Consider the following 20,675-nt stretch of genomic DNA (forward strand, 5'->3'; position numbering starts at 1 on the left):
CACTACAATCAATATCAAGACATTAATATACATGTAATGGGTATATACATGCAAACTACAAGATTTAAAGAAAAAGAATGAAAAGGTTTGAAGATGTAACAATGTTGAAACAGAGCATAAGCAAATTCCATGACTCATATTAATTAAACAACATAGGAACTACCCAGTAAGATCATACTTATAGCAAAAGTAGTGAACTCTGTGGTCTCTCGCTGTTTATAGCAATAGTAGTGAAGTCTGTGGTCCCTCCTTATCCCTTTACTAATGGATCTCTTGCGGCTCTTACAGTACAGTCCTCCCATATGAGCAAAAAAGACTCTTGAACAATTCAAGCTTTGCATCATTTACAGAAAGCCAAGAAAGTGGGAGCTTTCCTAACCTCCTCAGGTAGCCCATTCCATAAAGTGGGGGGCACCACAGAGAATGCCCATGTATGGGCAGCTGTTGGTTTTCACCATGTGAAGGGCGACACATGCAGAAGGCCCGGTTCAGATTAGCAAAACTGCCACGGTAGAATATAGCGGGGGGGGGGGGGCAGTCACATAGTTACGATGGACCAAGGGCGAGGAGAGCTTTGTAGGTGATAGCCAATACCTTGAATTGGGCTCGGTAACTGATAGGAAGCCAGTGGAGTGACAGGAGAATGGGAGTAATATTCACGGTACCTTTGCTTCCAATAATAGCTGAGCTGCAGCGTTCTGCACCAACTGGAGTCTCCGAGTTAAGCTAGAGGAGAGACCATTGTACAATGCACTGCAGTAGTCAAGTCTTGATGTTACCGTGGCATGGATTCAGGTAGCCAGATTGGCCGTGTTGAGGGAGGAGGCCATCTTCCAGGCTAGGCTGAGTTTGTGGAAAGCATTTTTTGCAACGACCTTAATTTGCTTTTCTAGCAGTAGCCCTGGATCCAGAGTCTGCAAGGGTTGACGAACGTGGGGCCAAAGCCCCTTCTCTCACCATTTCCTTTTCCAGCAGCACATGCTCCACTGCTCTTTTGGGTTTCTTTCCCGCAATCCCCCCTGCTTTTCTTCTACCTTTCTGCTCTACCAAAACAATCTACAATTTACAAGCGAATACATGTAAGTCAAAAACATTTTATGCCAGGCTAACTTAATGCCATCTACAGTGTTTTGAGGACAAGATTTTCACAGGCAAGCTCTCTTCCCTTCCCCAGTCAAGCAGCTAGCACCACCTGGCTGCCAAAGGACAGAAAGGAAAATGACTGACATTCCACTGTGAAGCTCTCACCGGTGAGGAATGTGCTCAGAAAATGCAATTAACGGCATGCTACGCTTGGCAGAATCTAGGTGAAATTGCAGGTCACCAGCACAATAGTACAGGCCATTGCTTTGCCATCAGTGGGATTTCAGTAAGACAGACACTATTCCATGCATGTGTTGGCTGTTACGGCAATATTTTTCAAAAGACAACCCTTGATCACCAGAGTCACGATTCACCTGGCATTGTAACGGCCTAATCACCATTATTTTCCATTTCTGATCTTTCCTTCTTCCTCTTCTAAAGGGGCAGACTGTCCTAGTTCTTGGAGACAGGCATATTGGGAGGGATCACTCCCCTCCCTTAATAAATGCCCATGAATCCTCGAGGAGGGGGGCTTGCTATTGTTCTTTTGCACGCTAGAGAAAAGGCAAAGGAAGGGGAGGCACACTTAAAGAAAGGAGAAAGGCAGAAATAAAGACCTGTATTTCTCAAAGAACCCCAACAATTGGGGAGGGGGGCGTACAAGAAAGAAGGGACCAAGACAGTTGAAAAAATATGACATTTTAGGACAAGCTAAAATGAGAACTAAGATCAAAGTTATGAGGGTAAAAGAGCATGAAGTGCTTGGGTGTTCCAGGATCACAAGCAGAGACACTGCAAGAATAGAAAATTCCTCCGTGATAACAGCTCATGTTCAAGGCCAATTCCCCAGAATGCAGAGAAGAAAGGTGCTCGCGACGGTGGTGTCCACCTCCCCAAACACTGCTGTATTATTCAGCAACAAGCCTGTTACAGATCAAAGGACAAAAAGTAGGACTACAATTCCTTAACTCATCTACTCAGATGGTTTGGACATCCAGGACAGAGGGGGTGGCTCTGCTTGTAAGGTTCTAGCTGGCCATGACTGGAAACAAGATACTGGACTGGATGGATCATTGCCTAATCCAGCAGGGCGATTCTGATGTTTTCTGCGACAGACTCGCTGTATAGCCTCTGGGGTTTCTGCCTTAGTACCTCGCCCCCTTTTTTCAGTGTACAAGCTGCAGGGACATGATGCAGTTCTAACACTTAAGCTATGCAGGTCTGGCCCTGTAAACTCCCTGGAAGATGACCGCCGCACTCCGCTTCAGAGGAAAAGCGGAGTATTCAAGTAATAAATTCACTTATAAAATATGGATAATAACGACCTACTTTGCAAGCTGGTGAAAAGCTGGCAGTTTCTGGTAAAGATCTGGGGAATATGAAATGGTGGGTGAAAGCAGTAGCACATCAGATCCCAGGAATGGGGAGGGGCGTGTGACACTCTGCTACGTGCCCCTTCAACAGGCCCAACCGCCAAACCTGCCCTTCTCTCACCTTACCTGATACTCACTCCAGTCAATGTTCCATGACTGCGTAAGAGTGGCCGGGATGCTGAGTGGAGCGTCAACATAATCCTGAAAAAGAACCAGCATGTAGTTCATTGGTGGCAAGGCACAGGCTGGACTAGACACAGAACTATTTGAGCCTGAGTTAAGGTATAAGCTTTGTGCTCTAATCCTGGCATACTAATTAGGGGAACCAAAACCCACTGTAGATCAGGTCTTACTGAAATTCCCAGGCATATTTGCTTGCAAGTAATCTTCACACAGTTCACTAGGACCCTCCACCAAGAGGATTGCAGATTTAATTCTATCTAATTAAATCGACATGCAAGGTTCCCACTGATGGCAGGACAATCCTTCCTCCTCCCTCTGCACCTTTCAGTGACTCCTCAGGGTGCTGACTGTCTTGATAAGGGGTGCCTCACTTGCGGCCCACGACACCAAGTCTACAACTAAGAAAAGTATTTCACACATTCTTGCATGTTTATATGCAAATGTGCAACGCTTAGGCAAGAGTGTGTGCGCTTCACAGTAGAGAAGGCACCACTTCTAGATGGGACTCCCTGGACTGCAGTGTCTGACCACTCATGAACAGGCCAGCTGGTGCAACAAGATGCCCTCATGCTCTGCCTGAAGAGTAGATGCAACTCCCCTTCCAGAAGTTGGTCATCTCCCAACAAATTCACGGTCCTGCTAATGTTTTCAAAACACGTCCCATCAGTAAAACCCAGCAAACAGTGTCACAACGGAAGAGGAAGAGGTCCCAGAGTACGGTGCATGGCTAGCACTGACAGGCATCGTGGTTTACTTCTGTTACGCCTCCCAGTTGAGAACTATGCGACCAATGTTCTCTTCTGAGGGGGAGAAACATGTCTTTTGGCTGTGGTGTTTCCAAACAGGTTCTTCTTAAGACTGACCTGACAGCAGTGGAGTAAGGGAGGAGTTGAGCTATTTCGCTCTCTTAGCCACAAGTGTAAGGATGGGTCAGGAGGCAGGGGTGCCGTCTTGGAAAGGAAGACCTGGACAGAGCGCTGGATCTCTGGAAACAACATCTGCCAGCTTGGCAGCCTCTCTCTCTAATTCTTGCTAATATCAGGACTCTGTGTCATTAACTCAGGGCGAGGGAACCTAGCCTGGATAAGGAAAACACCCATGCAGAGCTGGTCTCTGGCATGAATTAAACCCTCTGAACAGCTCCAGAAAGCAAGGTGACAGAGCAGTGGTTCTACACATCCTCCATGTTCCTGTATTAGGAACATTTCAAAACTGAATTGGTTTCAGTACAAAAGCTAAAGCTGCTGATCTGCTTCACTGTTGGCCTCATACCTGTTTCCAGTTGAAAACAAGCCCCTCCGCCGTGTAATCCCGCTCTTTGTACTCCTTGAAAAATTCACAGCCTGTGCAAGGAGGGTAGGAAAGGGGGTGAGAGAAAGAAGAGAGATGTGGGAATAAATGTGCACAGAGACAGATTTAACCACCCCCTCCCCCCCCTCCCCACAGTCAGGCAGAGAGGACTCTCGGCCCCGAGAACCACACGCCCTAGAGCAGGCAGCATATGGGTGCCAAAGCTGGGCTGTCACTAGACGTTAGAGCAGAAGTCAGCCAGCTATGCAGCAACAGCACCCTCTGGCAGCCAAGGGCTCTGGAGCTCTACAGCCAAGCACAAGGTGATAGGCAACTCGGATTCAGAAAGAGACAAAGGCATGCCACCAAAAGTCAAAACCAGACAAGGGCTTAAGGGGCTGTGATCTCACTTGGTCCCAAAGAGCATGTTCCATAGACCAGCGCCCAGCTCTCGTAACCACCAGTATTAGGCCCTGAGCTAGTACAGACAAGGGAGAGATCCTTAACCTTATTTTCAGGTGGGTAGCTGCGTTGGTCTGCAGGATTTGAGTTCAGTGGCTCCTTAGAGACCAACAAGATTTTCTGGGAATAAGTTTTCAAGAGTCAAAGCTCCCTTTTTCAGATACAGAAGAAGATATCGAACCTTATTTGTCAGCAAGGCTAAGACACGGCAACAGAAGCCTTAATTTGACTGCCCTGGCACAGACGTTGGTGGTGAAGGCAGAAGGCCAGAGACACAAACCATCTTTTTAAATTCACAGTTCCCAGACTACTCTACATTCACACCAAAGAAAGCCTGCAAGTCGTATGATTCAAAGAGCCGTGGAAAATGCTGCCATGAGCAGAAAGACACTTGTTACAACCAGCTATCACCACCACCATCATCATCCATCCTGGATTAGGCAAGAAGTCTCAGCCATACACTCACAAGGCAGCATACAAAACGGCAGTGTCGCAACATATATAACAAAAAGGTTTGGATTATACAACTATGCCAATTTGATGCAAAACAGTCCTCTCTCATATACAAGGGCGCATACCCTAGACGAGTTCAGGTTTTTACGCAAGTGCTTCCACACATTTCAGCTTTTTTTTTTTTTTGGCAATTTCAAAGTCATGTTCTAGAGGTGGAAATTCATCCAAGGGTTGTTGCAGCTTTAATTGGAACACTCCCACTGTGGGCTCCCCTTCCATTAGGAGATGTTAAGTGCACAGGCACTCATTTCCCCATACCACATCTCCCTAGGAACATCCTGTAACATTTCACGGCTCTGTGAAAGTTCCAGGTCAGCCCTGGCTAGGCAGAGTTTCCTTGCAATGCCCCTTTTGGCTGAACTACACTGCAGACAGTGAATCTCTGGAAACAGCAAAGAGGAGAAGCAAAGTTCGGCTGGGCAGGAAAGCAGTGATGCTGCAGCTGAGAACGCACCCGTTATGGGGGCATCCATGACTACTTTTCAGCAACACTCCCTTCCAATTTTACACTGGCCATGTGCTCCCATGTACCACTCAAACAGCTGATCATCAATCATTAACGCACCCAAACCCCATTTCAAGTTGCTGCCTAACATACCTGGGTATGGAACAGAAAGGAGGGTGAAGTCGGCATAGCGCTGAGCTTTATCCACCTTCTCAGAAGACGTCACACTGAGGAAGGGAGACAAAGAACCACGTGGGCATGAGGACCAACCTCTGTCTTGCCCCGCTACTTTTCCTAGAGACTCCACCACAGCCCACCCATACGATGTAGATTTACGGAACAGCCCGCACAGTTTTATGCATGACTTGATCTGCACCCAGTGATCCCAAGCATACACTCTGGGCTCCAGAACCACCTTTCTAGCTCAAGCAAACACTATGGTTACCAGCACACACAAGTTGGCCCACTGGGAGTGGCCCACTGCCAATACAGCAACCTACCTTCTGTCCACCGTTGTGTTGTAGGGCAACAAGTGTTAAAAGAGGCAGGAAAATGACTTGCCTGGAATAGGCACCCTGGGAAATTCAACTTCCTCCACAAGGCAGAGTAGTGGAACCAACTCCAGCCTCCTCAATGGTCTCCTTTGTTCCCCTCCTCTTCTACCACCTTGGTGAATTCTCTGTTATGTGGGGGGGGGGGGGTTCCTTTGCGGCTTCCAAGCTACCTTCCTCTTTTTCTTACAACACCCACCCTTTTCAGCATCACCTTCTTCTACCCCATCCTCAGAGCTCTCGCACCATGCGACACCCCTCCCCAACTCCTCTTCGTCCTTTCTCTACTCTACCGATCTTGAGTTAATAGCTCCTCTGAGGAATGTTGGGCCTTGTTATTGCAGCTAGCATTGCTGGAGTTAACAGAAACAGCAACAAGGCAGAAATCCCAAGTTACCCACCAAGAGCCACATCAAAGCAGGACTATGTGCCTTCTGCTGTCCCACACAAGAACTGGGGAACCTCCCCCCCACCCTTGGAATGCAATATTGGCACAGGATTTTGCTTCCGAAGCCGCTTTCTTTTTGTTTGTTTTCTAGAAAAATTCTAGTCTACATAAAGCCGGTATTTTTAAAAGTGTAAGTGCTGCATTTGGTAAAGGCTCAAGACTTCAATGTCCTGCTTGTTGCTTTCCCGGCATATGCAGCTTCTCTTCTACTGTCTGCCACCTGCCACACTAGAACACCCAAACTATTACTGATGTAGACAAATCGCAACTGGAATAAGTTGCACCACTTACATTCAGGGAAAAAGGCGGATATTCTGTCCTTAACAGGACATCAACTATGTAGAGCACCAGTCTTAGCTGCAGCCAGTTAGTTACTGCCATTTAATACCCACACCTCCTGATCAAGGTTAGTGTTTATTTTTACATGGTTGCAATCCAGTGTGGTATAGCAATTAGACTATGATCTAAGAGACTTGAATTTTAATTTCCACTCAGCCACAAGGCCAACTAAGGAATCTTGAGGGGCAGTTGCTCTCTCCACCTCGACATCTTCATTATTGTGGGGGAAACAATGGGGATGGAAAGACCACATATGCAATCTTGGGCTTCCTGGAGAAAGCAAGGGTGGGATAAAAACGTACTGGGCAGATAAATAGGTTGGAGAGGGGAACCAGAAGGCCTACTTCATCCCATCTACAGAGTTATACAGTATCTAGTGTGTGTACAAGGTGCCATCATGTTGCTGTTAACTTCCAGCAACCCCATGGGGTTTGTACGTCAAGAAATCAACAGAGGTGGTTTGCTATCACCTGCTTCCGTGTAGCAATGCTAGATTTCCTTGGTGGTCTCCTCTCTAAGTACTAACCAGTGCTGACCCTGCCTAACTTCCAAGCTCTGATGAGACTGGACTAGCTTGAACTGACCAGGTCAGGGTAGATGAAGATTTGGTTCATGGATTAGGTGCTGTCCTAGATATAAACCCAGAGATTGTTTTCCATGCAGGAACATTGAGAAATATAACCCATCCCCCCACTCTTTCACAGCCAGAAGTGGAACAAATAAAAATTTCTACCACATCAACTGTTGTGGGTAAAACACTCTATGCTCTCTATGCCTATCAGGTGCTGTTTTCCAGAGAAAACAATCCCTCCACAAAAAACCAGAGATGCACTTGCACATGCCTTCCCCACAGAACTGCATCATATTTGGGAAGGGAAAACTTAAGGAATCATCCTAGGACTGCCTTCTTTTCCAAAAGTTATCATATGCTTCTACAAAAAATCCAGGTTGCAGCATCCAGATGGTGGTAATAAAGGAGGCTTCCTCTATGCAATCCACCACATATCAGTGCTCAAACATTAATGCGCTTAGACTTACTTCAGGCCAAACTTCACTTTCTTGTTCTCAACCATCAAGTCACAAATATACGTGACCGACAGATATCGCAATAGCTTGATGTCGTGGCCCCGGACCTTGTCGAACAGCTGCGAGTCTGCATTTCTGAAACACAGGATGAGAAGATGAGTCATCGTCCCAGAACCAAAACGGGGAAAGGGCCAATCAAGGTGTTTCATTTCCAGAAGCAGATGCACACAAGTCCCAGGTGCCTAAGCAATACCCCCTCCCAGGAGAGCTGCAGCTTCACATCCAAGGGCAGTAGTACGGCAGCTAAAGAACCTCTCCAGGAAATGACCGGCAGGAGGCTGCACCAGACAACTGACAAGGAACAAACTTATCTGCTCAGCAATCATGAGCTCTCATGGTTCCCCACCTCACCCCTAATCTCAGTGACAGTTTCACAGGCCCCACTGAGGACTATGGAGGACACTCTAATCCCTTCTCTCCCCCCTGCCCCACACACAGGATATACTTGAAAGGGATCTCAAGCCAGAGTAAACCATTTGTGCTTACAGCACATGCAGGTAACAAGCAAATACTTCAGGGTTGATTAACATGCCTGAATCAGGCCAAAAGAAACAGCTCTACAAGTTAGAACTTTACCCCCCAATACTGGCAGCAATCAGGGGTCCTGCCTTCCGTACAAGCACTGCTTTCCTTGCTTTGGCCCACCCACTCAAGTGCTCTACAATTCCACATCTGCCTTCTCCAGTCCTGGCAAAACAATCAGGATCAGACTGACCCATCAGATCTGAGCACCGCTTCATTTTAGGACAGCCAAATACTGTTCTTCGGCACAGACCCCCCAGGGCCAGTGGCACAACATTCAAAGTCAAACGTTCTCCATCACTGCAAAAACCTTGAAGGCAGAAGCTAGCCATCTTAAATTACTCCCCGTCGAGCCAAAGAAGCATCTCTTGAGGGAAAAAAATAAGAACTGCATCTGGCAGCCTGTGTATCACAGACAGACCTGAAGGCTGAATCCTCTTCTGACAGGTCCTCGGTATCTGCCCAGGCATCATCTGAGCCCCCTGCAGAGAAGCCACCAAAAAGAGGACAACAGGTTAGCAAGCAGGGCCATCGCCATACCCAGCTTGCTTGTCAACCCCGAACCAAATGTGTACATTGTTCCTGCCCAAGATGGCTCCCACACCTGTCCATTTAGGATCTCTTATCCCACCCATAGCTGAAGGAGCTCAGGGCGGCATACATGGCTCTCCCTTCCCACTTATCATCCTCACTAAAGCATCACAAGGCAGATCAAGGCCACCCGGTGGCATGGGAATTTGAACCCGACTCACCCAGATCCTAGGCTTGAATACTAAGCAGCATGATAGCAAAGTCACAATTGAGAAGAGCAACTTCTTCAATGCACCGCTGAAACTGTGCTCTTCCAGTTCAGTGGTCCTCCAATAACACTCAGGCGGTGGGGGAATCTACAAAAACACCCTCCCCTCCCTTTCCACAGGGGAACTGCCACTGGGTCAATGGAACGGCACTTTAGGATCCAAGCCCTAGCCTAATCTCTACGCTACCAACTCCCAGGTTTTTAGTAACTGATACACTAGTAATAGACACCGTCTGCAATGATCAACAAAAAGACATGGAACAGGAAGAAGCACTCTCCAGCACTCTGCCAAGCTTGCTGGTCCCTTTCTATAACAAGCAGATCAGGAATAAGTTATGAAGAACATGGAAGCTAGACCAGTCACACAGGTTAGCATTCCTTGTTAAAAGTCTGGTTTTCTCAGCACAAGAGTTGGATAATTTTTAAAAGCACAGAGCATACAAAACCATGATTGAAGAGGAAAATGGAAGATCAGATCAGTCACCCTGGCCACCCTTCTTAAGAAACAAAGAATGTGTACCCTCCTGCTCAACGCAAGAGCTTTAGAGTTCCTTCTCCAGCACCAGAAGAGACTCCCCATGAGCTTCAATGCTGGAGGCAGCCCTACACATGCAAAGAGAATGATGGACTATAGAGCTGCACTCATTCCAACAGTGCACAAGACAGTCTGTGTTTGTACAGCATCCATGTGGCCACAACGTGGGACCATGGCAACCGTTACCACTCTTTGACACCTAAGCAGTCCTGTACTTCAGATTCAGCGAGGCTCAACACACCACTCATCCTTTGCATGGCTAGTATGTAGTTTTTAAAAACCTGCTCCCAGCAAGGATTGCAGGTACAGTTTTCCAGGTCACACAAGCTTGAAATAAGCCACCTTCACCAAAGTACAGGTCAAGGCTGCTGGCTCTTGCTGATTCTCAAGGATGACCATTTCCCTTTCCACGAGCATTACAAGAAGAAAAAGAAGGTTACATTCCCTTCCTCTCTCCAGCCTTACCTGAGAAAATGTAGTTGTATCCGGTACGCCCATACAGTTCTCCCCAACCAGCCAAGGTAGCTGACCGGCATACATGCTGTGAAGAAACATACAAAAGAAGTGCCCATTATAACCTCCAGGTCATCACAGAAAAAGTTGAATAGGTGGTACCACTTCATTCAATAGGGGCAGGGGTACATTATACCCTCCTCAGTTGCCCTACATGAATAATTCCCTGTAAGTGGAAAATCAACACAGCATGTAAAAAGTTAGGCTACAACATTTCTCCTCGATATGCTCAACTGTTATCTGCAAAGGATTATTACATAAGGGAGCAGTAAGAACACAACATACCCACCTGTGGCTTGGAATGGTATAGCCCATTCTGACCCCCCACACTTTTTACCATACATACAGATCTAGCCTAAGAGGAAACAGCAGAACCTGTTTGAGCCTTCCCGTTCTTGAAACTGAAGGGTCTTCACCTCACACTTGTGGTTTCCGCTGTGCCTTCCAGACAAGTATTTGTGGGTCAGATTTCATTACTTTCCAACCACTTTGCTAAATTGTGTTTCCCTCCTGCGGTTTCTTCCCCCTTTGCAGCACTCATGTACTTTGAACTTTCTTCCTTAAACCCTTAATGAAGTTGGTTCCCTGCAGGAGCCTCCTAGATTTGCCTCTTTCTTCAGTCATTACTTGTTTAAAGAGCATTTTGCACATTATCAAATAAGCCTTCATACGACTAATCCCTAGGATGCTTTGGTATGAAAACCAATGGGAGCAGCCCAGTTTTCTTTGGAAGTACAGCTATTCACTTCTGGGGTGGCTCACGATATTTTGACAGCATTTATCAGTACTCTTTTAAAAAATTATTTGATTTACATATTTATTAATAATACAGCAGGACAAAAAAGTCAAAACAAAACAGAGGAAGCTGACAACTAGAAAAGATACAAGTTACAGATATTCTTCCAAGATTTGATTTATAAATAGTTAATAAAGGAAGACCATATTGTTTCTGCTTGGTGCCAATCAATCAGTTTCCTAGGCAACAGGGGATGGACTTCCTGCAGACCTTCTGCTGACCCGAAAGTGATGATTTTCTGACCTGGATGTGACGTTTTCGTGAACCAAACAAACTAGTTTGCGAACCCGGGGCAGGATCTTGAAAGTTCATGGTTCATGAAATTTGACGAACCATGAACCACATGGTTCGGTTTTTTTCTGGTTTGTGTCCATCTCTAGTAACCATACATCTGGGGACACTGGTATATCAATACCTAAGCTTTGCTTCAAGAGTTCAACGATTCTTAACCAATATTCCACAGCGTAGGGACTTTCTCACTACATGCGTTAAGAAGTTTGCACGAAGTTGTTTACAATATCAACATTTACTTGAACATGTCATATTTTAGATAATCTTTTAGGAGTGAGATACTACTGGTGAATCATTTTTAAACACATTTTCTTTATATTAGAGAGAAACTGAAAAAGAAAGACCTTATGAGAGAATATATGCATGGGCCTGTTCTGAAATAACACATCCTACTGTAAATGTTCTTTTGTAAAACTTGAACATTTTATTTATAATGCCTTGTTTTGTACACCCATTTCTTTGTAGTAAGCTCTGGATACACTGAAAATGCAGAGGGAGAGAGGGAGAGAGAGCATTTTAACAAGATGTGAACTCACAAATTATTCAACAGCTAAGCTTCTGCATTGGCTTAACCATGGAGATGCACTCACATTGCAATGGTCGCTATAGGGAAGTGAAGGAGACAGAATGCCCACTGGCTGACACAGAGGATTTCCATTTTCCCAAAAATAAAACGGTGGGAGGATGGTCCTCAGCAAAAACAGGAAAGTGTTTTCTTCCAGGCATTTAAATCTTCAGATCCAACTCTGTTCTGACAGCAGATTCTTGCCAAGAAGTCAGATCAACCCAATCTAACCCAAGGAGAAGTTCTAGGGCAGTGCCACTGAACACATGTACACACTCACAGTGAAAGATATAATGATGCATCCACGTTAAGTGGAGAAAGGAACAAACAATAATGGCCAGACATGCCACTTTACCTTTCCCTTGTAGAGGATGACAGGACAGACAAACCTCCCTCTGCATCTTGCCATTTTACTCCGATGGATGAGGTCTTGCAGCTTGCCTACTTGGACGGTGCTCTCAAACCTATGGAGTGGGGGAGAAGCAGTTAATGACGGCATGGGCAACAACCTGGCAGACCCCAGATGCCCTGCAGGCAGGGGTCATTTCGTAGAAAAAGAGCTGCAGGAACTCATTAGCATAACTCACTAGCATATGCCATGCCCTTTGCCATCACCGAAAGTGTGTCATTGGCACAACTGATTTGCTTATGCCACACCCCCTGAGCTCACCTATCCTGGCTGTTTTGGACCCAATCCTGGCCAATCAGGGCCGAAATTGGGCACAAAATGGCAAAAAGGGGTTGAAAATGGCTGAAAAGTGGCCCAAAATGGTCAGAATTGGGCTGCTGCTGAGCAGGAGAGTGATCCACCACCCATAAGAGGCCCGATCCTGGCCATTTTGGGACCAATCCTGGTTGTTTTAGGCCCAATCCTGGCCATTTGAGGCCCAATCCAGTCCAAAACGGGCCCAAAACGGCCAAAAATCAGGTGGGCGGGGCCACCTAACATGTGACCTCTGAAGAACTACCGGAACTGCGTTCCTGCACATTCCCCCTCAAAATGAGCCCTGCCTGCAGGGCTCCAAGTAAATGAGCATTGCTTTCTGAGAATTCATTCAACAGGCAGTCACCCCTCCACTGGAAGATTTTGCCATTCTGATTTGAGGCCACTCGGGTTCTCTGCTGATGAAAAAGCTCATTGTTTGGACTATTCTGGTATAAAAATTTTCCTACTGTCTCTTGTGCTGCGTGTTGAGAAAGCTTGTGTAATGTTTCGCCATGTAAATATATTTGTGGGTTTTATTTCAACTAATTCAGGTGGGTTTTTGAATGTATGTTTACTGTGGTCTGGACAGGTGAGTGAAGTGTGTTCTGTACCCTAGGGGCAGCGTGAGCTACAAGTTTCAGTGAGTGGATGGAAGGGAAGTGCAGAAGTCTGTCTGCGTGTGTGAAGGGAGTTCCGTGTGCATTGTTCAAATATTATAGAGAGCTGTTCTGGGAGGAAAGGGAGGAGTGAAGTGCTGTAATCTGTGGAATTCTGTGTGTTCTTTTCTTTGTGGATATTAATTAGCCTAAGTGGTAACTTGAGAGAAATAAGTCTTTTCAACTGAGTCTTTTTAGAAACTGCTGAAGATCTGTATCTATCTTGAAAATGTTACACATGATCTGAAACCAATACTCTTTTAAATTACTCTGAAACCATTATGGATATGAATTTATAAACTATTTATGTTTAAGTGAAAGTCTATTTAATCTAGTATAAAGTATCCCCTATTACCTCACAGCCCCCACCCCCCACCCCCCCCGGTGCGCTGACCATTCTGTTATTTCCCCAAATATAACAAGGTCTTCCCTATATTACAAGTTACACAAAGAGAACTAAGGTGAGAGCCTTTGGTGGCAGCAAATACATTTTGGGAACATTAAGGAAGGCAGTGAGTAAGCAATATATTGGCCACTTAAAGGTGGCAAACCAACACAGCTTTTTTTTGTGTAAAACAGATCAAGAATATTTTTAGCAAAAGGCTGGGCCCCAGGCTAGCCAACAGCAGTAAGCAAATAATGTTTTAATCTCTCTCACCACCCAAAGACCTCAGCAAGGTCTTTCCCCTCCTTCTCCCCACAACTTTATTTTCACAACCACCCTGTGAGGGAGGTTAAACTGAGGAAAAAAACGGTACAGACAACTAGTGAGCTTCAAGGCTGAGTGGAGATTTGAATCCAGGTCTCAGTTCAATGCTCCAGTGACAGAACACTAATTTGCAAGCAAGTATGCTTGAGCTGGTTCTTTTGTTTCTCTTCCTGCAACAATACCCCTTCCCCAGAAACACACAGAGCTTTCAAGATGAACCAGCATGAAGCAAGCATAAAAAAAAGAAAGAAATGCAAGCAGGAGATGGGGAGGAAGACCTAAAAGCTGTCAGTAAAAACCAGGGAGGAAGCAGCTTACAGAGAAGTGGCAGCACAATCCACCCCCCCTGCCAAGTACTGTACTCTTGCCTATTCCACTGGCGTCTGATTCAGCATTTCCCTTGACATGGGCTGAGTTTTGCACACATCTCTTTTGGATGAAGAAAGCGGGACACAGAACTCCTCACACGCTAGAGAAAAATCACCTAGGAGGCCAGTGGATAGCCAACAGTGTCAAGTATGGAAATGCAACACATGACATTGATATTGCACTTGTAAGAGCTCAAGCGCTTCATGTAGAAAAGAGCAAGAGACCAGTAGCACCTATAAGACTAACAAACTTCGTGGTAGGGTATGAGCTTTCGTGAGTCACAGCTCACTTCTTGAGATCGCATCATGTGTCAATAGTCCTCACAACAATCCTCTAAGGTAGGTCAGTACCATACCATCATGCTGCTATTGGAGGCCAGAGCTGGCAGACGCCAGCAAGCAAGAGGCATGTGTGAAATTTTATCTTGGGTCCTCATCAGCCATTGATTCCCTCCTGCCTACTGGCAACCTCACACACAGCCATAAGTTCTCACGTTCTGCCATGCAAATCAGAAATAATGTTGTTGAAAAAGCACTCTTCACATCTGAATGCTCATTTTCTCACATCCCTGCAGTGGCTTCAAGATTCCATATCAGAGACCTTACTGCGTACTTTGCTACATGCTTGTGGCCATGCACACTTTCAGACACCCTGCGGGGAAATTTTGTTTAATGTACTAAACAAAAATGGGTTTTTTAACTGTACTAGAAGTACACGTAGCCAGTTCCTGCCCAAAAAGCAGGAGCGAGAAGATACGCAGCTCCCTCCTGAGCACGCACACCAACCTTTTCCATTAAGGTTGCAATTAAGACAGACATCTGGGAATTCAGAAGCTAGCCCTGAATGTTTGCATGACCCTAATCCCAGGCTTTTGTGCCCGTTCCTTTTTACAGCATAATTAAAAACCTGTGTGTAAATTCCTGCAAAGGCCAGCGGCCAATTGGGGAGCCTGGGAATTCAGCTACTGAGTGTTCCAGCTACAGCAACTATTCATCTCTCTCTGCCAACCTCACAAACAGATGCATAGAAGAACCAGAGTTGCCATTCATGGGACCATGCAAAGGAATCTGGGGAAACATTCTGAATGCTAGCGGGCCCACGGTGAACATTATTTAAAACTTGCTCAAACCAGGGTTTAAAACAATCCAAAAAATTTTTCAAAGCTATTCCAGGAAATACTGCACAAGACCACTGCCCAGGATAAGCTATGAATGGACTCCGGAGGATTTCTCTGGGGAGGTGAATGTCTCCTTCCCAATGCCAACAACAAACAAGTGAAAGAGTAATGTTTGCGTTTTAGCTTGCATGCCAAACTCTAGCTGGACTCTTCACCCCAGGTTGCATCTAGGTATCAAAGTCATGCCTCAAAAAGAGAAGGGGAAAGGGAATTAAAAAGGTCGGCCAAGTCAAGAGAAAATGACTGGCCCAAGGTCAGCCAGTGAGCTATATGGTTGGGCACGGACTTGAAGCGCAAAACAGGCACAGTAAACACCACCCTATATTCTGTGTGCCAGGAGTTGCACGGAACACAAGAGTCTCATCGATCTTTCCAAGAGGCATTAGCCACACAGGTTTAAGGGACACAATGAAAGGGGAGGGGAGGGGAAGGACGAGAGAGTCAGGAAGCAGTATGGAAGTGGGGGACTTCAGGAAAAGTTTAACTCAACAGTTCCCAAACTTTTCCCCAAGGGACCCACTTCTAAACTTATTATCATTTTTAGGGCCCACATGAAATTTAATTCTTTGTTAATTTCCCCCTGTCCAACATAAAGTGTCAGAATCTCACTGAACAAGTGGATCCTTTACTGCTTATTTTTAGTATTTATAAGTATGTCATATTTTTCAGCAACCAGCTGTATTTCACTGTCATCTTGCACATTCCGCAGAGGCAAACCCAAACATGCCATCGAGCTTTATAGAGCCTCCTCTCTCAGCTCACCCTGATCCATCTCTTCCCTCCTGGTCTTGCAACCCACTTGCAAGAAAGAGAACTCGCGTCTGAGACCCTCAGGTTGAGCCGATAAGGGAGGTCCTCAGGAAAAGAAAAGTCAGAGAAAGGGAAACGCTGTTCCAGGGTCTGACGGATGGGGCACGGGGAATGACACAGGAGACCAGTGAATTTCTAAGGGGAGGCCAATTAGCCCTGGCTGGTTTCACACTTTCCCAGCTTCATTCTAGGAGACTGGTTTAGACAACCTCACGCTCCCTTCTGTTCTCTCACCTGCCCTTCCTAATGAGGCGGAAGCCGACACCTTGTTATTCAGAGATGCAGATGCTGCCTGAAGAAGTAATAACTGAGATGTGATGAGAGGCGCTGTAGGAGGAGCCCTAGCAGCATGGCTGGCAGAAGGCTTTCCCTTGGTTGCTAAGCGCTCTCCAGCAAGCAGAGAACCCCCCCCCCCAATTATTTTCATTTGCCTGTGTGCCTCATGGTGCCAAGCTGAAGCTTTGGATCACGTACTCTGCACTTCCAGCCACCCCAACAGAGCTCCCTAACAGAGTTAAGGAGTATTCCTGCTACCCATTTCCAAATACTCTACACATGTATTACTATTACATCTTGCTCCATCACCAAGGAGCTTCAAAGGACTTGCTTATAGTTCTGGGCACCAGACCATGCCCTGGGCCAAGACTCCTGAGCATCGACTCCTTGTTCAGTCCCTTCACATTTTGCTAGGGAGAGGGGGGTACATTCACGGCAATAATGGCAAGAAAAATAAGTCTAAATTCTAAACCCTTTTTGCTCCGATACTGAATAAAGATTCCATACCTAATACTGGTTGCTAACAGATTATGCTTCACTAAATGCTTATATGGCTGTTCCTAAGTCTGCAAGATCAAGAACCTGCAATCGCCACTGTTCCCAAAGCTTTGTATGTATTCAGAACCTGAGCCTGAAATTTCCTAAACTACACTTAGAGATAGAGATGCCTGCAAACGCATATGGGAAATGAATGTGTGCATGTACAGCAGAAGTGACATCTAGGCTGAAGATCAAGGATTCCTGCTCCTCCCTCCGCAAGCCCTGAAACAGATTGTCCTGGGCATCCTGATACATGCTTGATCATCATAGCGCAGTCAGCCTCTTCCTTCACCCTATCCCAGCTGGTGTTGTGAAAGAAGCTGGAGTGGAGAAGCCTGATAAAAAGGGAAACAAAGATGTCAAGAAGGACAGAGGAAGAACTGGGCATACCTATATTTTGGAGAGCAAAGAAAGAGCAGAGAAGGGTCACAGACATCAAGGTATCATCAGCCCTACAAAAGAGAAGAGATCCAGCCCTGTGGGGGCAGAGTTCTACTTCCCATCATGCTTGGGCAGTCTTTGATCGCAACTAACAGGTTCGGCCAACTTTGGGTGAATCAAGGTGTAAATGAGATCAGCTTAGGATGCCCAAGCATTTTCAAGAAAGCTTTATTTCATTTAAAGGATCTTTGCCTGGAACTCTCTTCACCGCTGGGACAGGAACCCAATGGGCCCAAAAACCTTCCCTAGGTCTGATCAGCCCGGGGATAAAGACCCAATGGGCTGCAAGTGCAATTTTGTACGTAACAATGGGAGTTGCATTATGGGGGGAGAGGACTCCAGCCCTTCCCACAACTTCCCAGCAGAAAATTCCATGTCTGTTAATTAGAATCAAAGAGTCTTGTAAGCTAGTGGATGGCAGTGTAGCATTATTAAAAGGTTATCAAGCAAGAAACGTTTTACATAATGCTGCTGCAGCGTTATCACTTTTTCCTAAGCAAACCTGCCTCCAGGGACAGGCAAATGAATACCTCACCCATCCAGACAGTGTCTAGAGGTGCCGAGCACCACCTACCTTCTCACACTAAGGAGCCAGTACATTTCTGAAGCCATGACTGCTCTGTCCTCAGCCACACAGAAAAGAGGTTCTTTACACCAGGAGAGGTTGTGACCCTACAGAGAACAGGTACTCAAAACAGAACAATTTTATGCCAACTCCATTAAACTCGCCCAAGACTTTAAAAGCCTCTGAAAGCCCAGAAGTTGCTATAGCAACCCAGACCCTTGGTTTTGAAAAATACATGAAGCACGATGCTTCCAGTGAGCAACAGCAAGTATAGCCAGCTAAAGATACTTTGCCATAGAATATTCTATTACCCTTTACAGTTCACCTAACTGAACACAAATATGGCCTAATAAGAAATCAGCTTATCTAGGCAGGTAGCTACTGAAGTGCCAGTCCCTGCCGAAAGAGGGGGAAGCTATGTTAAAAGCACAGCAAGGGTTGCCTCTTCTTCTGATGAAGGGGCAAAGAAAACCTGGAGGTGACAGGCTAAAAATAAGGAGCAGAGAATATGCACTGAATCTCTTGGCCCTATTACAGGGGAAAGCTTGCTTTCTAGACGCTTCACAACTGCGTAACTCCCCTGATCAACATGAGGACAGGTAACTGGTGACGCAACAATCTAGTCTGGCCCCAGCAAAGCCCACTGCCCCCCGGGACACGCTCTTAGGTCACCACCCAGCTTCTGATATAAAGAGGCCAGAAGCCACGATGCCTCTTCCTAGTGCTACCAGCAGAGAGCTTTCCCAGTATGCGCTTCAGCCAGCCCCTTGGCTCACATTCTGCAATGAGCAAGTTAGGCATGCGAGGTGGGGGGCGGGGGGAGAGGTCTCTGCCAACACTTCCAGTGCTGCTCACACTGAAGGAGAAGGGATTTGAGGGCCCCTGGCCAATTTTTTAAGAGCACGTCAACAGACCGAGCCAACATTACTCAACCCTTCCTCAGTTCTAAAAAGGGCCCCTATAAAAGGTAACTGCCAACTAGGCAGAAGTGCATTTGCCATATTACTACATATTAGGTTCCCTTGTTTTTCTCTTTTCCCTAAAAAAGTATATACGGCAGAGCTTTCCAAACAAAGACCGGGGAGGGGCACACTACAACATTCATGCGTGAAAGCTGGAGATAGTGCAGCGTGCCTCAAACCTTTTCAGCTCAGCCTCCCCCTCCTCCTAAATGCAATCTACCTCTTGAAAGGTCCCCAGATAGTTCTCGTCATCTGTCCCATGGGTGGACATGCAGAGATCCCTGCATTCAGGGCATACAGCCTGCTGCTGCACGTGAAGATCTGTGGGCTAGAGTCATAATCCCACAATGGCACTAAAAGGAACAAAACACGCACTCTCTCTGGTCATTTCTTGCCCCATGCCCATACAAACACTAACGACAGGCGCAGGGATACACAAGCAGCAGCTCTTCCTGACCACCCAGCTTCCCAAAAGACTTTCTCCCCCCAAACAAACATGGGCTAGTGCAGGCGCACTGCCCAGGAGCATGTAAATCTCCTCTGATCCAGTGGGGAAGGCATTGCCTGCCTCAGGGTCCTCTCTGACCCTGGAGTTTGGCACCTCTCAACCCCGCCTCACAGTGCCTTAACAACTAATGGTCTTATAACAGTAGACAGTTTTGAGGACCAGAAGCAAGGTACTCAGTGGATACGAAGACACTGAATGAAGGCGGAAAGAATTGTAAACAATGGGCTCAAAAAGCAATGAAATACAAAATGCAGAGACTGACATCTTGGGGCAAGGCTTAACTGTACACAGTGATTATTCACAACGGCAGCTACAGGAGACAACCTGTTGTCTTAGATATGTGACTCTAAAGGTGCCAGCCTGTTGCTTTTGCTGCCTACAGAAGTATAGTGGCACTTTAAAGACTAAGTTTTATTCAAGCATAAACTGCTGCAAACAAAAGCCCTGTTCTTCAGAGAGCACAACATTGGAAGGGATAGTTCACAAAAGTGTAGGCTGGAATAAAATTGTTGGTCTTTAAAGTGCCATGAGACGCCTGTTTAGATATGAAGCTAAGCTGATTTAACACCTGCAGTGTAAGATATCTTCTGCCTTTGATGCTACTTCAGCAGTTTTATGCTGGAATCTCCCCTTGAAGTTCTTTGTTGTTGAAGAACTTTTTTTGTTGAATACCACCAGCAGTACATTTGGTCTTGACAAACCAAATGTGCTCCCAGCAGTTTCTATCTGTTTATGCTCAGATCTCGGAAGCTAAGCAGAGTCGGCCTTGGTTAGTAATTGGATGGGAGACCTCCAACAAAGACCAGCTTGCAGAGATGGGCAATGCCAAACCACCTCTGTTAGTCTCTTGCCATGAAAATGCCACCAGGGGTCACCATAAATCAGCGATGACTTGATGACACTCTCAACCACCACTCAGGGACTGATCCGTGTGTCTTATGTAGGCAATGGAAGGGCATTCCTGAAGATGATGGGTATATCTCATGCAACTGAAGTGGCACAAACATCTTTTGTTTTTACTAAAAACTGAGGAATTTCTGGAGTGATTGTTTGAGAATCACCAGTCTAAAGAGAAATGCAAGATTCACTCATGAAGAGGTACTTCCACAGACAGGGCTGGATCGAGGGGGGGAGCGGGGGGGTATTCTGTCCCCAGCACCGC

The 20,675-nt window shown here is 46.2% G+C and overlaps 1 protein-coding gene across 1 annotated transcript in view; it reads right to left on the reverse strand.

Annotated features, from left to right (window-relative positions):
* MTMR14 (myotubularin related protein 14) overlaps nucleotides 1-20,675 on the reverse strand; it is a 72,078-nt gene that overhangs the window by 44,280 nt on the left and 7,123 nt on the right. The window contains 7 exon segments of the mRNA XM_054977672.1: nucleotides 2,583-2,657; nucleotides 3,912-3,982; nucleotides 5,503-5,576; nucleotides 7,726-7,848; nucleotides 8,717-8,777; nucleotides 10,095-10,170; nucleotides 12,150-12,258. Coding sequence (XP_054833647.1) covers nucleotides 2,583-2,657; nucleotides 3,912-3,982; nucleotides 5,503-5,576; nucleotides 7,726-7,848; nucleotides 8,717-8,777; nucleotides 10,095-10,170; nucleotides 12,150-12,258 — 589 coding nt within the window.

The sequence above is a fragment of the Eublepharis macularius genome, chromosome 4 (assembly GCF_028583425.1).
Source record: "Eublepharis macularius isolate TG4126 chromosome 4, MPM_Emac_v1.0, whole genome shotgun sequence".
Classification (NCBI taxonomy): Eukaryota; Metazoa; Chordata; class Lepidosauria; order Squamata; family Eublepharidae; genus Eublepharis; species Eublepharis macularius.